The sequence below is a fragment of the Synchytrium microbalum genome, assembly GCF_006535985.1.
Source record: "Synchytrium microbalum strain JEL517 chromosome Unknown SmJEL517_scf0046, whole genome shotgun sequence".
NCBI classification, from domain to species: domain Eukaryota; kingdom Fungi; phylum Chytridiomycota; class Chytridiomycetes; order Synchytriales; family Synchytriaceae; genus Synchytrium; species Synchytrium microbalum.
The window spans coordinates 47,562-71,700 of record NW_022158395.1 but is presented as its reverse complement, the minus strand read 5'-3'; the positions used below and the strand labels follow the sequence as shown (position 1 = coordinate 71,700).

Sequence of the window (24,139 nt, the reverse complement as noted above, 5' to 3'; positions counted from 1 at the left end):
GTCGGAGCTTGGAGTTTTGTGAGGTGCGAAAGGACGTTCACGCTACAACCAATAGCAGAGCACTGAATTGGTGTCTCTACGCGTCATATCACTCGTTCGCATCGGAAACATCACGTTCGGGCCGGGATCTTGACGATGGATGGGTGCAAACTAAAAAGATTCATTCTTGCAAAATGTCATTCTGATTTTCTATATAAGTTTTTTCAATAATATGAAATGAAATCAAAGCGGAATGTAAGTGTAGATCTTTAACCAACTAGTAGAAAAACTGATGTTAGTTTCCAGTAAAAAAGCCACTAGTAAATCAATACTTACGGTTGAGTCGGAAGATGTCTAACACGTAACGAACACATATTAATTAGTACATTGAAACTGATGAAACGAGTTCCAACATGCGCACTCTTACCATTAAAGACATAGTACGAGCCTCCATCCATCAATAACTGAAAGGTCTGAGAAAACTGCATTGGATGTGCTTCTTCGTCGACCTAAAGCACACGAGTACGTGAATCAATAGTTTCCCTTCCAGCAGATAACATCCCTGCACTCATTATTCAATCCTCCTTCCCACACACACATACCAATAATTGACCAGTCACAGCAACCAACAAGGAACTTGGACTTGCAGATGGCTGAGCATCTAGAGATATGACCTTATGTGCTACTCTTTTGAATGCCAGTCCCTAAGTAACAAACGTAGGTCAACTGGATTGTCAATAAAATGTTTAAATGTCAAATGTCCAAAACCACATACAACAAGCTTTTCAACTATAGCCTGTGAGCCTTGGATTTGAGCACCTTCGAATGAGAGCATGGAATTTGCTTTCTGTTGTTTGAATTAATGAGTTGGAATGGGTTGACAAGCACAGTTTTAAATGTTTTTCAAAGGACATGCAAATGGAGTCAATGGGACGCACGTAAAGAGGAGCCAGTTCAGCTCGATTGCGATCAAAAGTCGAGTAATAATAATCTACGAATTGCTTGGCGACGTCGTTGATTTGGGCCATTGCTGACGTTTATGAGGGAGTGTTTGGAGGGGTTGATATTGATTGAAGAGAGAAGGGAACACAAATTACGCGTATTGCAGCTCGATTATTGATCATTTTGAACACATTGTATATATAATAAAATAACTACAAGGTTGAAACCACCATCAAGTCTTGACGAATGTGAATCATCGACTCGTCAGCGCACAAGAAGCTCAGANNTCTGAGCTTCTTGTGCGCTGACATGTATGATCATATGATCTACAATACTCATTCCATCAACAGCAACAATCATTCTCTTTGTAACAAACCATTGGGGAACGAGCAACTTGGAAATGTGTGTTTGTTACAACCAGTACCCACACCAGCAGACTAGGCAGTCTTATCCACTATTCTGGCTCTTAATCCGTTATTTGCATCGACTTTCAAATTGACTTCCTTCGAAAGCCAACCAATTGAAACTCAGCTCAAGCGCGTGAGATTACATCCAAACCAGCAAAAGAACAAGTTATTGAACACCATCCTGCCACAAAAATCGAAGCCATAACCACTCTACCCCGACATAGCGACCACACAATTCCAGATGCAACCGCTATTCCAAGCAAATCACAACCTCCGAGAAACACATACTTTTGTTCTAGACCTTCGAGGCTGTATACTACTTTATGCTTCAAGTCAAGTGCTAAGGCTCAATAAACAATAGAAGCCAAAATGTGCATACTTTGCATCCTTTGAGTCAGCTGGGGTCCACAAGAAGCACAAAGTTGGTGACTGAAGATGTGTGAAGTGAAGAGGGCTTCGATAAAGTATACCATCAACTCTAGATCCAGTACACGAACAAATAGCCTATATACCCCCTTAAAATCCACCCGTTCTCTGCATCCTGACTTGAGGCTGTCACTTTGTAGCACACGAACAGCCCCATGTGAACAGACAGTCATTTGATCAACAAACAAAGAAAGGGATTTCAAAAAAAAACACTGACCAGAACCACTTACCAGAAATCTCCCTATATCTATCTTCTTACCAGCTGCACAAGCTATCCACTGTATCCCAGCATCAACAGTCCGTATATACGTTAAACGCATACTTTGGACCGTTAACCGCACAAAGGAACCAGCCCCTGACTTTATAAAAAACACTCCAGCCAAACCAACATCATAACACTATACCAAACCAATATGAGTAACGAAGCACGCCAATCTATGGAATCCTCCGTATCATCCAACGAGCAATCCAACGAAAACACAATCACTCACTTATCCGGCACCCTTGATTCAAATCCAACAATGTCGTCGGACGGAGGACGAAAAGCTGTCAGGTTTCATGAACTTGTTACGGTATGTACATATGTCGGATCTCTTGACGAGATCTGTTCAAGATCTTGGTTTATCCTTTGTTACTTGATTTTGCTTCCTTTAAATCGTTATCTAACGTTATGTCGCAATACAGGTGGCATTAACATATCCGAAACTCGACTATGACCGCTCATCAACACCTGTACAACCATTATCAAGAGAAGATGTGGCCGAGGTTTTACGGTTACGTTTAATGATGCAGAGACAGGTATGCTACAATTTGATCGTTTGTTTGAAAAAAACCATGTTTGTTACTCGAGATCCCCAACTTGTATACTCACCCCAACTTTATTCTCTATCCAGACACTAGAAATGTATCGCCAATCATACCTCTCACGCACCCAGCAACAACCCACATTCGAAAACCAAACACCATCGTCACCGAATGCATCATCGTATAGCTTTGCGTCGCAGCTGGCGGCGTCGCAACCGGTCTTCTGAGGATAACACGGAAAGTCCGGCATTCATCCACATTATATATAAACAGAGAAACATACCTAGGCCCCAGTCAAGTTTTTGTACCCTTCCAGTATAACCTCATTTGCCCACCAAGGAGACGAGATAGAGAAGAATTTTATAGAACTGTAACATACTATAAACCCCCAAGACGTTTGGGATCAGTCATGTATATATAAAAGTATAAACCGTTCGTTGTAACTGACTCACTCAACTTTTTTTTGTGGTTGTGATCAACACCATGTTATTATTTACGTGCGTTATGTACATAATCCAGTCCTATGCAAGATCTCTTTCTACAAATCCCCTCTTCCTCTCACCCATCAACCTTCTTCACTACCTGATCAAACGAAACCCCTTCACATTCCTTCTCCCATTCCCAAACCCCACCATCACCATCACTCCATATCAGCACCCCACACCACTCATGCGGAAGCACAGGCAGCACATTCTTCCTCAGTCCCGCAACAGCATTCTGCGACACACCATCACCAGCTTTCCTCGACATCGAATACGTCTTTAATCTTACTCTAACATCATCCTTGACACTAACACACGGATCTTTATTTCGTGGATCTAGCATTCCTTGTATGATTCCCAAGCGTTTCGTAAACGAGTAGTGTTGAGTCATGGGTTTGGAATCGAGGGTTGTGATGTCTGTTATTAATAGTCGTTGTGTTGGGGCTGGAGAATTTGGAGTACGGTCTTGGACTAGTTCGCATTGTAAGAGTGTATTGTTGTATGGGATGTTACGAGGGAATGTAAGTGTGACGTTTGTTACGGATAAGTCTGGGGAGATGAGGAATGCGCCTTCTGTTAAGAGCATGAGGTGGAGTGGTATACCTTTCGTCTGTACAAAAGGATAAAGAATGTATTAGGTTGGTATGTGGTGCATGTTCAGAGAGCTAGAAGACCTATGCAGGACGACTAGGACACGACAGTTGTTTTACCTTCCAAGTAACAAACCAGCACCCCTCACCAAACACATCCATATCTTCCTTTCTCTTAATAACCCTCGTCTCGCATACCGGTAAAGCCTTCACGCTCTCCTCAACACTAGCTAACTTCCGCCAAACTCCTAAAAGTCGTTCTAGATGTGGTGTTTTCACTGATTTTCCAAATGGTAGTTTGTTTGTATGTGATGATGGTATTGTATCGTCCAGCTTGACTCGCTTCTGATCATTTGGTATTATAGATGTTGTTGGTGCTGGTAGTTGGTCGTCAGCTGGTCGTTTCTTTGTAGGTAGTGTTGGTACTTTGAATGTTATGGAAGGGTCGACTGCTGGTTTCTAACAATAGGTATAATGTGTTGGAAAGCTGAGAAAAGCGACCTTCATTCTTGCTGAAGAAATTGCCTTTTTTGCGCTCTTACATATTTGGCCTGATACACTAAATCCCAACTTGGAACCACTGGATACAAATCCCGTAACGGCTTCTGCTCATTAAAGCGAGCGTATAGCGTATCTATCAGTTGTCCTAGAGCAAGCAAAAACCCCAATTGTTTCTCATGATATACGTGAACCTCAATTCCACTTCACACAACTTACGATCATAAACCCCACACCCCCTAGCATCCGTAAATGTGCCCAGCGCATTATCAAGCCCGTAGCCAGACACCTGCACCATATAACTCACAAGAAAAAACCCCGTGAAGTTATACCCCAAGTCGTCCATGACGCCAACAAGCTTGTCTGGATTCTTATCAAAGAAACTCTCACAGACTCTGCAAAACAACTGTACAGCTTGTGCATCTGGTATTGACGTTGTGACTGGTATTTTGACGACTGGGATGGATTTGGACTGCCATTCATCCGTCCTATAGAACCACACACTTTGAGCTCTTGCATCACGAAAGGTGGAGCCTTGACATAGATCACATACTTCCATGACACACCAGCAGACTCCAAATCAATTACGAGGCCTAGCGACCTGTTTGATGATGCGATCTACCATGTTTGGAAACAATGTGAGCTTTACTTTTAATGTCTGGTTCCAAACCACAACAAGACATACCATAGAAGCAGTGAAGACATCTTCATCTTCATCAATAAGCCCATCATCTGAATACGATGCAGGCATGGGGCGTTTGAATGGGAGGAAACGATCAATTGGTTTGCCAAGTCGACGTGCGTTCTTCCAGTATTGAGGAACTGGGATGGTGGGAGGAGATGAGGAGGAGGAGAATCCATTTGTAGAGCCGTTGGATGCACTCATCGCTTACGCTTAACGGGTGATCTGGACAAGCGGACGAGAATGTTGCGTTTGTGGATGCTGCGAAGCTTCAGTGACACTTCGAGCTTAGCACTCAGTGGTTCTAACTCAAGGCTTGAGTTAGAACCAGGAACTAGAACTGCATTTCTGACGCGTCATCGCATGAAAACACCATATCTTTACTTTAAAACAACATTGCTACTAAAACGATTCCAACTACTTATACAGACGATACAGTTTGCACAAGTGTACACATGTTTTACAATATATAGAAAGGGTCCCAGTATTATGCCACAGATTACACACAGGCTCCTCCATTAAGCACACGCAATAGCACTAGCCAGAAACTCACTCTTATTAACCCACATCATGGGCGCATATAATGGAGATCCCGACTGCCACCGATCAATCATTTCGCCCAAGAACTCAGGATGGTTGTCAATCGCCTCCTGCGAAAAACACACTCGTTAGCTGTGCTGACACAAAAAACAGCACTCGGGCCTTGGAATACAGGCGACATTACCTCAGCAGTCCCTCTCGCAAACGGCACAATCACAATATGTCCACTCAGCGTATAGCACGTCCTCCCGACCACAATTTGCAACACAACACCATGTTTAACCACCACCAAGTCACTATTGACGGATAGTAGTGTCGTTTTAGGTACCGTCAGCGTCATACGTAAGCCCGCACGTCCATCCTGTTTAGCAGGTTGGAGCGATTGACGGATGTGTTCTGGTTTGGCTGTTAAGACTGATAAATCTCTCAGTCCCGTTGCTGAACAAAACGATGTTAGATTTTGTAAACCACAAAAAAATAGACAGTTTGACCAATGATAACGACTCACCTAGTTGTTCGTTACCTCCACCATGCACCTGCACGACATGCATCTCCCTCAGCGATACCCTTATCGCTTTGATCTCGTCCACGCGGACGTATGGCGTCAGGTGGATATACAATTCGATTGTTTCGCCACGAGAAAACACTCGTCGATTCATGTATAGGTCGAATGCAAGGTCGGGACTGACATGTTCCCATGATTTCTCTGTTGGTTGGACACCTATGTTCCAAATTAATTGTCAGATAGTGTATCTACTTTTTTTTGGCAAAAGGTCGTTAAACATACCAACGAGCTGCATAACACGATGCCGCTGCAGCATCTCAAAAGCAGGCAGCACAACCCGTTTAGTCGATATACGTTTCGGAGACGCGAATTCCGATGATGGGAATTCGAATACTTGGGCTGTTAGGTCGTAGATTGTCGACATCTAACCAAAGCAATAGAGACAGTTCGAGGTCAATAATGGCAAAAAAAGGAAGAAATCCTTTCATTGTGTGCTACTTGTCAAACACTTACACTATAAGTCCCACTCTTCTCATTAATCCCCGCATACTCCAGCTGAGGCTGCAAATCCCATCTCGTCGGTTTACTAACATCCATATTATCAAGATGGTCGGTATAGTCCAGTGCAGGCAACACGAATTCGAATGCAAGTAACTGGTGTGGTTTGCGCATCAGTGTGAATGATTTGCTGATATGGACGTGCACGACGTTTGTGGCTGCTTGGTATGAGCCGTGTGATGATTGTGTCTATAATTAAAAGGAGAGAGGTTGACAATCAAGTTCAATGTACCAGGCCATGTCGTTTCATCATTTTTGGTAAGGTGGGGTTAAAGTTGCAAAGCGGGTAGATCATGCAACTTTGGGGAGGGAGAAGCAATTGCTTTATCAATAGATCTCTGTCATATTCGACAAGAGAATGCACAAAACAATCAATTTCAATTTATCCGATGCCTACCTTTGTCGAAACGCGGAATGTGATGCTGACCTTGTCAAGGAGCGACGAATTTCGTCGTCGTTGGAAGACTTCAAGGGTGCCCTTGATTTTCGCAGCGTCGAATCCAATGTGGCCGTGGAGATAGGAGGTTGATCCCTCACAGGGTGAGAAGTTCATTGTTAAGGCGTTCATGATGAACTAGAATGACGCAAGATGCAAGTTTAGGCGAATCAGCAGGCAGCTTCAAACTGTGTGCTGTGAGTCAAAACGTCTCTTGGCAAACTGGCAGAAATCTTACCTTGGAGCTACAACTTTTTTGATTGCGAGCTTTGTGAGTTGCAGCGCGTGGGGTTAAAACTATGGAAGGATGATGGAGGGCTTCGTCACGATGAGAAACCCCACCTGGGCGTCCGACAATCCATGATGGATGACCAGGGTTATATCTTGTGACCTTATCGGAGATTCCAGAACTGGAACTTGTTCATCGCAGGTTACACTCATACGTTCTTGTTCGCTCTCTATTAATGATACATTGAGGTACCCCTCAAACCAAATACACAAAGCTTTCAAGAAACGAACTATTTTTATGTTTATATCGTCATTTGAAAAGAAAATGTACACAGTAGATGAATGTACAAAAATTCCCAATTCTTCAAATCCATTTGACTTCAGGGCTTTGGCTTTTTTTGCAGCCGCTCAGACAGCCTCTTCGCCAATATCCCCGCAACAATAGACGCCAACCCACTCAACCTCAACGCCCATCCAAACGGATCATATTTAACCCCCTCACTTCCATCAGCCCTCGACTTTTCAGCCAGCTCTTCAAACATTTGGAACAAGGCTGCACACAAGAACGTACTCACAAGTTGTGGAAGTACGATATATACATTGTGGATTCCTAGTACGATGCCTGCTTCTAGTGGTTTGGTGGTTGTGTTGCTTTCGGGGTCTCGGATGAGTCGAGGTGAGATACTACGTCTTCGGGTTGGTGTTGAGCTTCGACGGCTGGATTGTGATGAGGCTGGTGATTGGCGTCGTGATGGACCTGCTCCTGCGACTGCTACTCCGGTGGTTGTTATTGGTGGTGTTATCGTTGTTGCTGTTAGTGGTGTATTTACATTTACGGTGGTCGTAGCTGGTGTAATGGCTGGATACATCGGTTGCACTGATTTGGGAGTCTCTTCTACATCGTCGCTGTGACGAGAGGTTTCGTACACCATTTCTTCGGATTCACCTAGTTGGTTGACAACGTATTCGCCAATGAGTGTGAATGGAGCCCATAGTGTCACGCCTAAATAACGTTGTTTGAAAGTATGAGTCAATTTCGAAAGGTCAACACCATGACGAGGGACAAAAAAACCGACTCAAAGTTCTACAGGATGCGGTACAACAACAACTTGATACCCGACTCACTCACCCCACGATATACCAGTACAAGCCACAACTACTATAGCAGCTTCTATACCCGTAGCAAAGAAGGTAGCACCCATACAACCAGCATACCAAAAGCAACTCAAAGCCCACATCCTCGGCAACGTATACCATGACTCTGTAACATCCGCATCAGCCATACTTATAGTTCTTCGAATCATGGGCAGCAGCATCAATATACCCAATGATACAGCAGACGACAGCAGCAATGCAAAAGATCCAGCTCGTATACCAAGATCCATCGATTCCGTATCTGACGGTATGGGTCCTGTCGATGCAGGAACATGCTGAGCGACCCACGTGGTAGCGTAAAACAAGAAGGGAAACCAACCCAACCAACTCCAGAATTGGACATTACATATAGCTGTTATGGTCGGTGATGTATGCCAGAACGCATGTGCGATGGCTAGGAGTGGTTTATACCATGGCTGATCTAAGTCACATGTGCTGTGTTCTTTGGGGATTTCGTGGACTCCTATACACGTTATGCAGAGGGAGATGATGAATACTGTTGAGGCTAGGACACACAAAGTGTAGAATTGTGAATGGCCCAAGTAGGGAAACCAGAGTGGGAGTGGCATCCATCCTGCTGCGTAACCTAGGAGGTTTCCTAGATTGTTCATTGTGCCTCCAAATGCACTTAGTGATGCCTGCTGATCTGTTGGTGCAGCGTCAACGAGTAGTGCTCTGCAGCATGCTTGCACTGCATTTACGGCAAAGTCTAGACAGTAGAAACCAAAGACTGCTAGTAGGATTGCCATCTTTTGAACCTAAGCGAAAAACGAGGTTTGGTGATGAGGGTTCAGTCCATGCAAAAGATGTAGGGTAGGTAACAAACCTCCATATTGCCAGGGGTAACGAGCACAGCAAGCTCTTTGGCATATACTATAATCCATAATGAGCCCAGAGTAGCTATTCCACCACCTATGCACAAAAGAAGCACTACACATGAGAATCGTGAGCGTGACCAGTAGCAGTTTTACACGAAAACCATACCAACAATAAAGGGCCGCCGTCTCCCAATTCTCCAAGTCAGCTTGTCCGAATACGCTCCAATGAGTGGCTGCATGATCAGTCCAGACAAGGGCCCTGCTAGCCATACCATTGCCATAGAAGCATCTAATTTACAACAAACGGTGAGCAGCTTGAGCTCGAGTATGCGACTCGAGACTAGAACTCAACTGGTCAAGCCCAACGACTTGAGATAGGGAGTTCCATATGCCAATTCGACCGTCCCTACAACAGATTAGAAGCGTCAGTATATAATCACGTTGCTTTTGAGCACAATTGATGCTGTTCCCGTACACATAAAAGAGACGCCCATCAAGCAAACAGAGGTCACAATCATCTTCCATATTCCGATTCGAGGTTGGGGCTGGATTCCTCCTTCGTCAGGTATCAGAGTGTCGGCTAGACTCGCAGTTTCGTCGACATGGACATTTTGGCCCTGGATTGGAACATATGCGTGCATTTGGGATGAGGTGAGAGGAGCCAGGGATATGGACTCATTCGCTAGTAGAAGCGACTTTTTCCACTGAGACACTTTTATTAGTTGGGGATTGCTAGTTTCAGTGGTTGAGTTTTTGTTCGCAATTGATGAGAGGTGATTAAGCTTTTGGACGCATATGACCTTATAATGGTGACAAATTTAACAAGAGATTGTATGTAAGCTATAGTAGACTGACTAGATATTGCATTTGTAGCTACTCAGCTACGTGATATAGCCAGAAAGGCACGAAAGCATGAAACTCGTGTGTTTACATCCAAATCACGACAAAGGGAGCTCTTGGGAGCTTTTCACCGTCGAACATTGTCAATATGACGCGTAATAAATCAATCCACAGTCTTTCTTTCTGCTTCCAACTCCTTCTCCTCCAACCACCCTCACCAAACTCATCGAAAAAAGAACCAGAATGTCAACCACTAGTAAAACACTCACATTCCTCCCCATAGTGGCCCGCATCATACTCCTACTCTATGGGATCTACCAGGACTCGCTCCCCATACCTGTAAAATACACGGACGTGGACTATTACGTGTTCACAGACGCTGCAAACCTCACATCCCACGGTGCTTCTCCATATATCCGATCCACATACAGATACACTCCCATTCTATCCTTTTTACTGCTACCAGGCATATGGACGGGATGCCATTCATGGTGGGGCAAAGCTATCTTCATACTAGGTGACATTGCTAGCACTGTATTGCTATCTCGTATATGTAAATCACGTGGTATAAATCAAGAACAGTCGCAGTACTGGATTGCTGGAATATGGAGTCTGAATCCATTCGTGGCTACTATCTCCACGCGGGGATCGTCGGAATCGCTGGCTGTTTGTTTGGTGTTGTGGGCTGTATACTTGAGTCTGGTCAAGAGGTGGAAGATGAGTGCTGTTGTGTTGGGAGTTGCTATTCATTTCAAGATTTATCCGGTCATATACGGGGCACCGTGTCTCGTCAGTCTGAAACCTGATGGTGCTGGTGTGGAAGGGACTTGGAGGGATGTTATGACATTAAAGAGGGTGCAGTTTGTCGCTATATGTAGTGGGACGTTCGTTTTGCTGTCGTTAGCCATGTACACTGTGTAAGTTCGTCTCTTTAGAGTGAATTTAGGTGATGTGTGATTCGCTTTCTTTGGCGGTGCATAACCTGAAACTCTGATACTAGATACGGATACCCATTCATCCAGGAATCATACCTATACCACTTCACACGCCAAGACCACCGCCACAACTTTTCAGTCTACTTCTACTCCCTCTACCTGACAAGCTCGTCACACTCGCCAGCACTATGGTCACGACTTGTTAGTTTTGCACCTCAATTGGGACTAGTTGCCTTCCTTGGCTTTAGATACGGACACGACTTGCCGTTTGCATGCTTTTTGCAAACGTTTGCGTTTGTCATGCTGAATAAGGTTTGCACCTCTCAGGTACGCATCAAGGGGTTGAGGAATGGGTTTTTGGTCTGTTTCTAACACTACACATTCGACTAGTATTTCATGTGGTATCTATGCTTCCTGCCAATCATACTTCCCACTAGCAGTTTAGCACATTCAGGAATGGGACTGTGTATGCTTGTTGCGTGGGTTTTGGGACAGGTTAGTTTCAATACTACGGTATCGTCCGTGTCCTTTTTGCTAAAATCCACTTCCATTGTTTCCTTCCAGGCATTATGGCTCAACTATGCATATCAGCTAGAACATCTAGGCAGGAATACATTTCGTGAACTGTGGATTGCTGGATGTGTCTTTTATATAGTAAATTGCTGGATTCTGTACGAATTTGTTCAAGATGGGTCTACTTGGACAGTGCCTAAGGCTGCTGTGGAAAAGAAGAAGAAGAAGGCATGATTTGCCGTGTGTATGTAAACTGTCATTAACACATGTTGAATATAGAGTAACTTAACACGTAAAACAAGCTGCTGAACCGTGCTTTTGAATTTGGTGGTTGTTGTCTCATCATGGTCTGTTTGCATTCTGTTTCAGTGAGGTTCATGCTATTCGTTTCAAGGAATTTTTTTTCTCTCGAGAGGGCGCCGTTTCTCGGGCGTTTGAGACCAGTAAGTGAGCCAGAAAGGACATGGACTAGATATTGTGCAGTTAAGACGGTGCTGTACGTTGCTATTCGTGGTAAGCCATTCGTATTGGATCGTTAAAGTATACGTAGAATGCATTTTAGAGACTTGTGCTTAACACAAGCTGTTAATAGAGTGACTTCATCCTAAAAAAGCCCAAACCTGTCGGTGATGCCAGCGTATTTACCGCTTAAACTTGTTATTCTATATAACTGAATGTTTACAATGAGCACAACAACGAACTAAATATGAGAAAACAGCAAAACATGGAAAATAAAAAATGCCACCAACTATAGAATAATCTTATCAACTGGACTTCCATCTTTCTCCCTCTCAAGCGACCATCATTGAGCAACAACTCCCACAGCTTGTGTTGCTGCTGCGACAACAACGACAGGTTCAGCATCATCCATTACAGGATTGAGTGCTTCGGGCTCTTGATCATTCCCTTCATCAGCTCCCACAACCACAACAGCTTCTCCTTCTTCGACTGTTGTTGGGAGAGGAGCATCTGGTTTTCGGCAACTGCAGTCTGCGTTTCCATCACATTCAATGTATAATTCGACTAAAGATGTGAGTTGTTGTGAGAACAAGAGGACAAAGTACCATTGTGTTTTTACTGTCTCGATTACCTTGCTGTTGTTGCTTAAACGCAGTGGCATTATCGAAAAAAGAACGATATTCTCTTTTAATGTCTCCCATTCCTTCTGTTTCTAGTGTGAGGGCTGGGAAGTGGGATGTGTATACCCTAACAACACGAAAGCAAACTGGATTTAGACAAAAAAATGCTGTGGTGTATAAAAGCAATTTTTTGGACTTGCTTGAAGACACGAGATGATTCAGCTTCGAGTGCAAGAGGTAGTTGATAGAATTCAGGTCGTAGTTCAAACGAGTAGGCTGGAGATAGTTTCAATGTGAAGACTGCGGATTTTGCCGACGCGTTGACGAGAGAGGCTAGTGCTGAGCGGCGGGATGGAGATTCACAGATAAACCTGGAGAAGGAGGCGTACTATGTAATTGAGTTTCTCTCTCTTTTTTGGTTTTCTTGGAGATGTTGGTTACCATGGCGCATCAGAAGGCTCCTTGATGCTTTCAACCTTCTCAAATAGACAGATGTGCTTAAGCTCGGGATTGGCTTTGATTATGGCTGTCACGGTTGTATTCCAGATCTGTTGATTTAATCCCAAAAGCGATTACCCTGAAGTCTCAACAAGTTTGATGCATAGCAAACATGAAGATACAACCATACCTTGGAAGCTTGAAATTCAACAGACAGAGTATGCAACCTTGTACAATCAGTGCTCAAGTCTTTCCAAGCTTTGAGGGTAGGAGTAACAGTATCCTGACTTTTGATAGTCAGTTGTAGTGACTTTACAAGTCTGCCGTTGATCTTCAACGCTTCAGTCAGAGTTGGGTGTATGGTCTCCGAGTCCACCTAAACGAGCACAGGGATCAAAAGAAACCAGTTAGTACAGAAAAAGACAAGACAGGCTGGGTTGAATGGTAACTTTCACATATCATCTAAGAAAACCACAGTCCCGACCAAAAGAAGCGACAGATTCCATTTTATACCTTGATTTTCTCCATAAGCAAGATGAAGGCGACCGAGTTCCAAGTCTTGTTGACTTGGCAGAAGGAGAGTAAACTCACATGATTATCCACATTTTGGAATATCTCGTAGAGCAAATCTATCAACGAGTCTACATCAGCACTTGAATATTATTTCTGACATTTGATATGATGCGTGCCTGGAATTCTGAGTGCCATTTTCTGAAAATCTCTGCCACTCTGAGAGCTCAAAATCATAAAACTATGGACAGATATTCCAAAGCAGGGCAGTAGAGTGTCGATGTAGACGTCTTGATGGTCTTTCTATATCATAAAGCGGAAGCTGCGGTCTGTCAGAGCTGCCGTCTCTTGTTCTAATTGAGCCAATGCTGTTTTTGTGTGTTTGAAAGATTAAAAGCTGATCCGAGTTATGAGCTACCGAACTATCTTAGTGGATACGCGCTAGATCAGATGTTTACGCGTATATACAATGAAGGAAGCTCCAGGAATGGTCGAGAGTAGCGGTGATCTTGTAGGCGCCTCTGTTTCCTAGGTTCTGCTAATGTGTCAAACAAGGTTCATTACATAACCCAAATAGGAAACAGATACATATATTCACGTCGTTAAATACTCTATAGTCGCGCTCTTACAAGTCTCCCTCTCCGTCGCTCTAATTAAACGAGCTGACAATCAAAAGATTTGCCAATGTCTGTGGCAAGTTGGCATGTCCATAATTCGTCCCCACAATATCAAACGATGCCGTATAGTCCTTTAGCGATCCAGCTAATCTACATCCGCCCTGAAGGGTATGCTGAAGAAAATTCGATCTTGGCGTTCCACCTATTATTACTGGCGGTGACGAAGGAGATCCAGATAGAGAGCTTGAGGCCGAGCTTGAACTGCCACCACTTGTATTACTAGCATTACGTCGATACTGCAGTGGGAGGGATCTTGGTATGGCTTCAATCTTGCGAGTAGAGTCCAGCATAAAGTTGGATATGGTCATGCTAGACATGTCTTCTACACTTGAATAAAATTCCATCGAGTCTTCCGTGCTTGTTTCGACGAAGGAGTCAAGTCGGATAGGTGACGTCCAAGACATTGGGAAGCTTTCGGTTTGTTCTCGTTCACACTGGTCGCATGGTACCAAGATGCGTGGAATCTGGCGTGATGTGGCTGGTATTATGGTATTGTTTCTTGTGTATTGTGCTGCCCGTTCCTGCCATGATGCCCATATTCCTCGTCTCCTTGCCTTGGTTACGAGTATGTGTGCGATGAATAGCTCCTTCCAGAGGATAACACGTGGCTCTATAATCCTAATTATGTTTTCGACGTTGCTGGTGCTTGATGCTGGCTCCATATCTTCGATTCCGACATTGTTTTGTGCACAAAGTGTCTTCCAGATGACAGAGTCCTCCGAGCGGGCTTGTAGTATTCGACATGTTTGTGATGCTTTAACCACGGATTTGTAGTCTAGGTATAGTATGCAGTGTATCAATATCTCGTGGGGTATTTTACAAATCGTTCCGGTTTGTTCGGGGCGATGTATGTAGTAGATGTCGTTTGTTTCCGAGACTAGACTTAAACGGACGTCACACATGGAATCTATTGGTGATTTGTCGATCTCCTCCATCTTGTGATTCTTGGTGGCTCTTCGAAGTTTGCTTGATTGCGGCGATTGCGACGAAAATACTGATTGTCACTATATGGCGGTATGGATCACTACAGCATGTGTAAGAAAATGTAATGCAATTCCCGGATTCCCAGTCGTGATTAATCTGGCTTATCTTGGCGCAACAAACTTTTGGGCAACTCTATTCTCTTCTGTCTAGTGATTCAACGTTTCGAGGGTATTTTCCTGAAAAATTGCAAAGTCAACCCCAAGCTGTGCAAATGATGCACGCGCGCTACTGAATTGCGTATTTATAGTACAATTTTATCCTATCGTCTAGAGCCTTGTGATAGACACGACCGGTGGTAAGTGGCCATTTACTACTTTTTTGCATCAATTTTTTTCCAGCTGAATTTTCCGTTAACATGCCGCATACCCCAATCTCATGCCTTGTAGATGTCCTCATCATGGAGTTGCGTTGCAGACGCTTTCAATTCAAACGCCACACAGTCCTTAGACGCATCATTTACTTCTGTCATCCCAACTCTGTCGCCAATTTCGAAACGCAGCAATAATAATTCAGCAACTCTAGGCTCGAAATCTTTCTTCAACTCTATTCGACGACGTAGTGCACGACACCGTGGCAAAACAGATGCAATTGCCATATTAGATGATTTGACTCGTCGTAAACATTCTATTGGTGGGCTTGGAAGTCTTGGAAGTCTAGTGGATGATGTTGTAAATATGGCAATTACTGCTGAACCATCATGGAAGACGTATTCGGCTAGGGAGTCGTCTTCTGCACGACAATCTGTTACTGGCAAACCACGATCATCGTCCTCTGTTATTGCTAGTAAGGGACGAATCTTGAAAGTTACTATTGTGAAGCCTGGCAAGGCACAAATGGAGGGTGAATTGAGAGCCTGTCAGGCTGATTCGGGTGTTGAGTTGAGTTCGCCGGATGCAGAGGATAAATGGGAGTACTCTGATGCATTGGATCAAGATAACGATACAGACGTGCCGAACAAAACCAACCAGAACGACGATGACGCTGCTAGTCGACCTGTAACTTCAACTGATGCCACACTATCAACACCACGAAAGAATGACTCTCAACGTCAATGTAAAGAACGCCAATCATTACGACCTGCTGTACTAAGCTTCGGACCATCTAGTGACGACTCGCAATCACAATTCTCATCCCAAAACAATCTACCAGGACAGCAATGGACATCATGGAAGGGTCACAGTCCCAACAGAGGTGGCAAATCAGCTTGGAAAAGACCACAGGAAGCTGTCATTGAACCTCCAATGGATGCATCAAAGATTAACGAAATGATGGCAAAATCTGTTGTGCTTATAGCTGCACTCAGTTCAACGACGACGGATCTGGCCCCTGCTACATCTGTAGAATGTAGTACTGAATCTATCACGACACCGATAGCATCACAATCGAGTTTAGTGGAGCAACCAGTCTCGAAACAGCCAGAATCAGCGCTTCGAGAACGTGAAAATGTTGTGGTGCATCATACTGTGGGTATTGATTCACAACCCACAAAGAGGAAGAGGACGACCATCAAACCCAAGTTGCCTGCAACAAGCACCATACCTAAATCCAGCAACCATATCAAGAAATCAGCTGAATCCGTATACGCTGAAGCAACAATGCAGAATGAAGGAGATTGGACGTTCACGGATCTAACTCCTTGGTCTGGACGTCCAATGACGACAGTCGATTCTCCAATTGGACGGAAACGCACATTGTCAAGTCACGCCATGAATATTGGATTCAAGATTGCTAGTGAAATGGATTTGGAAGAATCCTTGGATGCGAAGGATGAGTCTGATCCACCTAGTCGTAGTGAATCGGACATACCTCTTGAAGACAATCAACAGAGTGACGATACAAATGAAGAAATACCAAGTGACGATTACATATATCCAGATTCGAATACAGTGTCAGAAGAAGAATTACGCAACCAAAACCCAAACGTACCACCCATATCAAATTTCCCATGGTTTCTCCTATCCAAAAACCAAACACAACCACCGCCAACCATACTCCGTCCACGAAACTTTGTTCCGCCGGAAGATCTCGAAGAAAACTGGCCAAACCTGAAACGTCGCAGTGAAGCATGCCGTTCCAATAAATCCATATACGGAGTGACAATGAACGACGTACGGTCCATGTCAGACAGCAAACTGCCACCACTAGCGAAAAAGGAATGGACTGGCCCCTCTTCGCTCTCAAATCTAGTCGATCGTCATCACCAATCCCGTATCATCGCCTTGCATACACCGACAATCGCACCCATCAAACCACCGGTATCAACCGCATCCACAAACGTACCTTCCACTGTATGGGACGCCATGAATTCAGGCTTGTCTCGACGAATTCAGCTTACTGATTTGAAGGACTTGCAACAACCACCATCCAATCGTCGATGGTTGAGAGATGATGAGGAGGTTATCAAGTTAAAGAATAACTCGGTGGCTATCATGACGATTAAGGAGTTGCAACGGGTCTTCCCACCTGCTCAATTGAGGAATCATGCTGCTTCATCTGCTGCTGTTGGAGCAAGTGCAGCAAAATCTGCTATGTCACCTACTATATCGCTGCCGCCTGGTGTATTAAGAGTTGGGCACGCGTTGAATTTTTCGCAGGGCGCATGGAAGGCCGACCAGAGTTTTGTGTGATGTGTATAATTAAGCAACAAGTGTGAAAACTGTTAGTTAATAAGTATCTGAAACATATTGATATATATAAACTTGTGAAATCTTGTGATATGATCATTTGTATTTGTCCAATTTGAGGTTTGGGTTGTTTTGGCAACGCGAAAAAATGATCGCAACTGTCGTTTCAGCCAACACCAGCTCCGTCATCCTCTTGAGTTTTCGAACCGTCACCGTTGGTATTAGCATCGACACCACCACCACCACCAGTCGTTGCTGCTTGTCAAAAGATGATGGCGTGTTCAATTCAACTTAAAAGGTGATGGCGAGTTCAATTCAACTTGTCATAAAAAATGTACAAACATGAGTAAATTATTGAAATGTAAACTTTGAAGGTCCTTTTGACTGGGTCATGATTCGTAGTAGTCCTAGAGAATGTTTGATAGTCGTTGGAAATACCAGCAAAAATGTATCGACAGAATGGACAGCATTGGAAGCTCACTTTAAAGTCAACTCTCTGCCTCTTCTGAGCAGCACCAGCTCGATTATCCTCTTGAGCCTTATCGTTGGCACTACGTTTCGTTTTCTTGGCTGAAGCAGCAGCTCCTTGTTTCCCAATATCAGAGGTTTTTGTAGTCTTGCTTGAAGTAGTTGCACCACTATTCGTCTGTTCCGGTCTTGGATCAGTATCAAGTTCAGACAAGGCACCTTTGTGATGAAAATAGCTATGGGGTTTGATGACATGGAACCCAACAAAACGAGGATGGAGAAGAAGAATAAATGAACCTGCAAATGATTCCTTCATTGAGTCGACCATAGACTCGTAAAGCCTCCTTTCAATCTCGTGGTTCTTGGCTGTTGTTTCTGATAGTGTCTTTTGTAATGCCTGTTCGAGCGTGTAGTGCTGGGTCATGAGGCCCAAAAATGGAATTACTTGAAAAAGTGCACTTACAGCGAGTTTATCACAATCAGTCTTGAGCTTCCGAAACCATTGACTACGTTCTTCATTCATCTCTTCCATCTTTTCGGTGAATCGTTTTGTGGTTGTTTCACTGTTAGAGGCAACAAGGCCGACAGGTTATCTGCAAGAATGTGATGACTTCATCACAAACATAACTGAGCTGATGATAGCACATACATTTCATCCTGATGACGAGCAAACAAATCTCGAGCAGCTTGCGATATTTGCTTTTGAATGTTTGAGCACTCATCATCCAATTGTTTCTTTGCTTGTTCTGCACGTTTGGCTGCTCGTTCTAGTTGATAGTATTGATCATGACGTTGAGATTAGACGTGTTGTCGTGTGTCACTAACATGAATCGGACAAATATGGCTTCCATGATTTGCTGTTGATGTCTTCTGACTGTCCGATTAAGCTTACTTTGAAGAACAGCAACCAATTCAGAATCTTCTTCGCTATATATAGATAGATATAAGTTATCAGCTTCCTTATTGACATAAGCTATTACCAGCAATGTACCGCACATGACTCTCCGCTGGTTCAACATTTGCGAGATCTTGAACCAAACTAAAGGACGAATACCAGAATGACGATGGATCATACCTGTCCGCCTTGAATGCTAGCGTCTTGTGATGTCCTCCTCCTCTTGGAGACATGACTGTCGCTGACTTGTAAACAAAACAGATCTTGGATCTTGGTTGTTTCTCAATTGAAGGATCAGTATTTGACGAACTGAGGGACTAAAAATACTACAAACGCGTTAATCATCTAAATACATTCTTTCAAGAAGAATCGGAGCCTGAACTCCTATTACTCTTGGCTGTAAACTCGTGCGTTCAGCATGTGGAAATCGCGTCTAAATTCGTAAGGATTGGGAGGCTGAATAGATGAAGCTTCTTGTCCTCATCTTTTTGATTCATGTTCGTATACATCTTGCTGATTTCTTCGTTGGCTGACCATATGCAGTTGCGTCGTTTAACTTGGGCAAAAGTTCGAAATCTAGAATCGCCCCGAAACCCATATTGCGATCGCTCTCCTGGAGATCTCTTAGCGCCAAAGCATGTCTCAGACCGATACTTTGACTACCTCTCGGCTGGCTGGAAAAGTCTGCATCATCAGTAAGACACGGTTTTGCAACTGCAGATATGTTCAGCTCTAAAGTCTCAACACTTTCTCATTGAGTAGCTGGCTGTAACTCTGCCATTGGTATCGGGTATGTATGCGGCTAATACATGAGCTCCAAACAAATTCAACGAGACAGTTTCGCACCGTTTGAGACATCAACCAAAGTCCACGAACATTGATCTCACATTTCGACATTCCCACCACAGAGCTGCAAGTGCACTATACTTTGCTAAATCCTCTGCTGCTGCAATATACATGTAATGTGGACCTGGATTCATACTTGAGCCAGCCAACAGTAGTTGACCTTTCCAATGTAGAACGGATGTGAACACAAGCAACCTGCCAGCTTTAGCATCTCTAATAACAAAAAACTACAAGCAAACTAAAGTCCACATCCAAAAAGTGGATAGTGGCAACCCTAAAGATGTCGCAAGTGTGGTCGATGCTGCTCTCGCCGAATACGGAAGACTAGATGTGTTTTTCGCTAATGCTGGGGTTCCTGGACAGGGATATGGGTTTGTAAGACACCCATTCATATCTCGTTACACTTGGCATATTATCTGAACTGACTCGGGTATCGCATTAGGATGTGACAGAGCAAGATTTCATGGAAGTGATGCGGGTGAATGCGTATGGACCATTCTTGGGTATAAAAGAGGGATCTAGAGGAATGCTAGTCACGAGTGCCAGTAAGCCCAAATCGGGAGGGAGCATTATTATGACTGCTTCGATAGCGGGGCTAAAAGCACATGCTGGTGGACCACCGTATTCTGCTGCTAAAGCTGGCGTCATATCCTTAGCACAGACTGGAGCTGTAAGTGAGCTACGTGCTTGGTCACATCCTTTGCTTTATCCTTTACAGTCTCAGAGAAGATGGTCATCAGATCCCGCGGTTAAATAATCTCCTTTTCCGTTAGCATACGCTGGCTGGGACAAACATACGCTGTAACGCAGTATGCCCTGGCCTCATAGCAACCGAGATGATCAAAACAGGTGTCGGTGCTGAAATCTTCCAGCTGGGCGTACCCGGAAGCTTGGCAAGCAAATTAAACGATTTGAATCCGTTGAAACGTCACGCTGAACCTAGTGAAGTGGCGGCTGTAGTCACATTCTTAGCTTCGGAAGAAGCTGGATTTGTCAATGGACAGGCTATTCCAGTATGTGGTGGTGCGAGTAGTAGTGTTCCGTTCGTGGAAACGGCGCTGCTCTAGTATTAGCTGATGATTAGCTGAAGGATCTGTATTGAAAATTTATTTCAAATATCAAAGATTCTGTTGCTTTACTTGTAAAGAGTATTGCATTAACAAACACGAACATGTCCTCCTCCTCGTGGAGACCTGATTTGCCCTCACAGTCCGTATGTTGTATAATTCGGTGTTTGGAGGCTATGATGTTGCATTGCAACATTGCCTTCTGAATGCAAAACGCCCTTCAATTACGCGCATAAGTGCTGGGGTCGATTACACGACACGAATGTTGACTTTGAATGCCTACTATCTGTTGTGGTTGACAAAGACGCGCCCAAGACTTCCCAAGAGGAAATTATCAAACCCACATTGCTGTAGCATAACCAACTAGTACAAGCAAATTTTGAAGATATATATGAAAGTATGCAGTATGTAGTTTCTCAGAATACAAACGACCTCGTTGCTTTATATGCTCAAACGATTATGACACCAGCAACCACGAGCATAGCCAACCACGTCCTTTCAACCATTACAGCAATAGCAGCAGATTGCGAGGCATTGTCACGATTACCACCACCACCCAAACCTCCATTTTGAGTATCATTATGTGGAAGGCTGTTGTTACTGCTTGCTGCTGTGCCAATCCAATAGTTGAAGCGATTACATCGGCCTTCAAAGTTCTCAAAGCGGATTGGACATGTAGTGTACCTGTTGAGTGTAAGAAATGGTGTTAGATATGCTCAGGCACGACAACAAAAAAAAACACAGCTACAAATTACTACCGCTTCGTCATTAACATCACGTTACGTACTCTGTAGAATTCATCTGAAGCACCACCTTGTTTCCGCTCAACTGATATCCAGCACAAACCACCTTACGTACGTCTGCATCAGGCGATGTAGAGTTAAGGCCTATATTTGCATTGACAGAGAACTTGACCAATGGGATATCCGTATCAACAACTTCCACAAAACGATAGTTGCCATCTGAATGGAATGGATCTGGATGTTCGAGAGAGTTTGTATCGCCTGATACCCTTCGCGTCCATGTTTGGTTTTTGATGGAGAGCTAAAAATGTAAAGTGCACGAGGTGTGAGATTTTGAGAGCAGAAAAAAAGTGGTATGAAACTAGTTGAATCAATTACGATGACATTTGTAAGATTCGAGCAGGTCGTAGAGTCTCGACTTTCACGAGTGTATTCGGTGACATTCAATGATGTTTGAGATGTGAATATGATGTCAGTAGTGTTGTGGGTTGTAGCAGCCAATGAAGCTGTTACAAGCCAGATGAAATACGATAGAGCAGCGAGCAGCATGGTTTATCTTGGGCTTGTCTCTCTCCGTCTTCAATGTGTTCGTTCTCCTTGAAGTGGTTGTTCACGTAAAATGAGCTCTCCGTTGTTCTTGAGGTGTTTACCAAGCCAAGCGTTCCTCGATGTTCTTACTCTTTCCAAGTTTCTAACTTGGTTGCTTTGCACAACCGTTAAAACCACGATGCTATTCCTTCCAAATTCTTGTTCTATTCTTTGTACCAAGACACTTCTTCCTAAATATGCAAACTATGAAACAATATGATCCATAACAAATGAAAACTCATGTAGATTTCGGTTGTGGGACCGCATCAAAATCGTCGATTCGAGTCTTCCACATTGAGTAGCCGACTAGCATTAGAGATGGGTTAGAAAACAGCAATGGCGAAAACAAGACGAGACTCGTATAGTATGAAAACTCACAAGCACCGACACAAAAACCCAACAAGCCCAACCCAACACCAATATTCCTGGTTCGATATTGCCTCAATGCTTGGTATTTGAGTTGAGTCAATTGTTCGGGTGTCAGGTTGCTTTGAATACGGTTTAGATTTGCGAATGCGTCTTTAATGGGTAGCTGGATTAAAAACAAAATGGTATGTTAGTCGAGGGGAAGATGATGTGGCAATTTGGCTTCAAATGTTGGCCAGTTTGGAAGCTTCAGCCGGCAAAATGAGAAATTGAAAGAGGATATAAAAAGTACAAGAAGCAAACACGATCCATCTGATCTAATCTACCACATACACACTCCCATCCGCCTCCTTCTCCAAACTTTGCAGAAACCTACTTGTGAGAAATCCAGAGGGTGAGCTTTGGGAGGTAGGCTTGAAGGTGGTCTAGTACTTGATTGGCTGTTCATTCTCGAACTGACTTATACTCTGAATAGCAAGTAATAGGTGTTTCTCTGAGCTGCCGTTGAATTTCTGATCGACAAAAAAAGTGGGTATAAAGATACAGAACATAATAAAATGCATTAGCATGTAGTTCTAACTCCTATTCGACCAAATCACGGTCGAAATGCATGCTAAACGATTGTCTTTAAACTGAAGTCCTAACATCTATTCGACCAAATCTACGTAGACATGCCTATCCAACAAGTTGACCACTTGGTAATAAAAGTCAAGGACTTGGACGATGCCATTGCCTCATTCACTGCTCTTGGATTCACTGTAAACAAAGGTGGTTCGCACGCCGGTGGAATCACTCACAAGTACACACCTTCGCACTTCCTACTGTTGGTCCACTACACTCACACAGACCTTCACCACCTACAGCGCCCTCATAAGCTTCTCCGACACAACCTACATTGAACTAATTGCCTTTCTCAAACCCGATCCATCTCACGGATGGAACAAGTTCTCCTACGGGTTCATTGACTGGGCAATCTTGCCATCATCTGCTACCGAATGTGTTAAAGAGCTTCAGTCAAAGAGCATCAATCTGTATAATGCGCCTGTGTCTGGTGGAAGGACGCGTCCAGATGGGAAGGTGCTGCAGTGGGAGCTTGCACAGCTGAAAGAGAGGAAGCTTGGGCTGCCGTTCATGTGCGGTGATGTGTCGCCGAGGGAGTGGAGGGTTCCGGCTGCTGAGAAGGATGCGCATAGGAATGGGGTTACGGGTGTTCGTGAGATTAAGGTATGTGTCGCTTTCGTGTAGCATGTTGGACCTAGTATGCTAAAGCTGACACTTTTCATGTATAGATTCTAGTGAAATCAGTCAACGACTCGTTATTCTTATGGGCTGCCTTCCTGTCTCCAGCACCCTTAATCCAAAAGACCCTCACATCGGCTACATACCTATTAAAAGGCACATACGTGACCATCGTACAGGCCGCTAAAGAGGACAAACAGGCACAGGAACATCTTAAATCTAAAGGAGAAGGTTTATTCGAAATTGTGTTCACGACATCAGCTGGTAGTGCTCAAAC

General features: G+C 43.9%; 5 protein-coding genes across 5 annotated transcripts; 2 read left to right on the top strand and 3 right to left on the bottom strand.

Moving 5' to 3' along the window:
- Positions 1–248: 248 nt before the first annotated feature.
- On the bottom strand, positions 249–1,007 carry SmJEL517_g05288 (uncharacterized protein; the record flags this gene model as incomplete). The annotated part of the gene is made up of 6 exons (XM_031171214.1): positions 249–256; positions 316–333; positions 407–488; positions 582–683; positions 755–826; positions 918–1,007. 6 exons carry the CDS (start codon positions 1,005–1,007, stop codon positions 249–251), a joined length of 372 nt encoding a protein of 123 aa, XP_031022803.1.
- A 6,450-nt stretch (positions 1,008–7,457) lies between these two features.
- SmJEL517_g05287 (uncharacterized protein) lies at positions 7,458–9,691 on the bottom strand (the record flags this gene model as incomplete). Its single annotated transcript, XM_031171213.1, has 6 exons — positions 7,458–8,080; positions 8,207–8,990; positions 9,059–9,144; positions 9,217–9,339; positions 9,403–9,456; positions 9,526–9,691. The coding sequence occupies 6 exons, from the start codon at positions 9,689–9,691 to the stop codon at positions 7,458–7,460; spliced, it is 1,836 nt and encodes a 611-aa protein (XP_031022800.1).
- Positions 9,692–10,133: 442 nt separating this feature from the next.
- On the top strand, positions 10,134–11,572 carry SmJEL517_g05286 (uncharacterized protein; the record flags this gene model as incomplete). Its single annotated transcript, XM_031171212.1, has 4 exons — positions 10,134–10,807; positions 10,891–11,152; positions 11,216–11,320; positions 11,390–11,572. 4 exons carry the CDS (start codon positions 10,134–10,136, stop codon positions 11,570–11,572), a joined length of 1,224 nt encoding a protein of 407 aa, XP_031022799.1.
- A 568-nt stretch (positions 11,573–12,140) lies between these two features.
- Positions 12,141–13,383, bottom strand: SmJEL517_g05285 (uncharacterized protein; the record flags this gene model as incomplete). Its single annotated transcript, XM_031171211.1, has 6 exons — positions 12,141–12,361; positions 12,429–12,521; positions 12,628–12,788; positions 12,859–12,965; positions 13,046–13,231; positions 13,369–13,383. 6 exons carry the CDS (start codon positions 13,381–13,383, stop codon positions 12,141–12,143), a joined length of 783 nt encoding a protein of 260 aa, XP_031022802.1.
- A 6,267-nt stretch (positions 13,384–19,650) lies between these two features.
- On the top strand, positions 19,651–20,926 carry SmJEL517_g05284 (uncharacterized protein; the record flags this gene model as incomplete). The annotated part of the gene is made up of 6 exons (XM_031171210.1): positions 19,651–19,708; positions 19,776–19,803; positions 19,922–19,972; positions 20,033–20,234; positions 20,302–20,529; positions 20,633–20,926. 6 exons carry the CDS (start codon positions 19,651–19,653, stop codon positions 20,924–20,926), a joined length of 861 nt encoding a protein of 286 aa, XP_031022801.1.
- Positions 20,927–24,139: the final 3,213 nt, after the last annotated feature.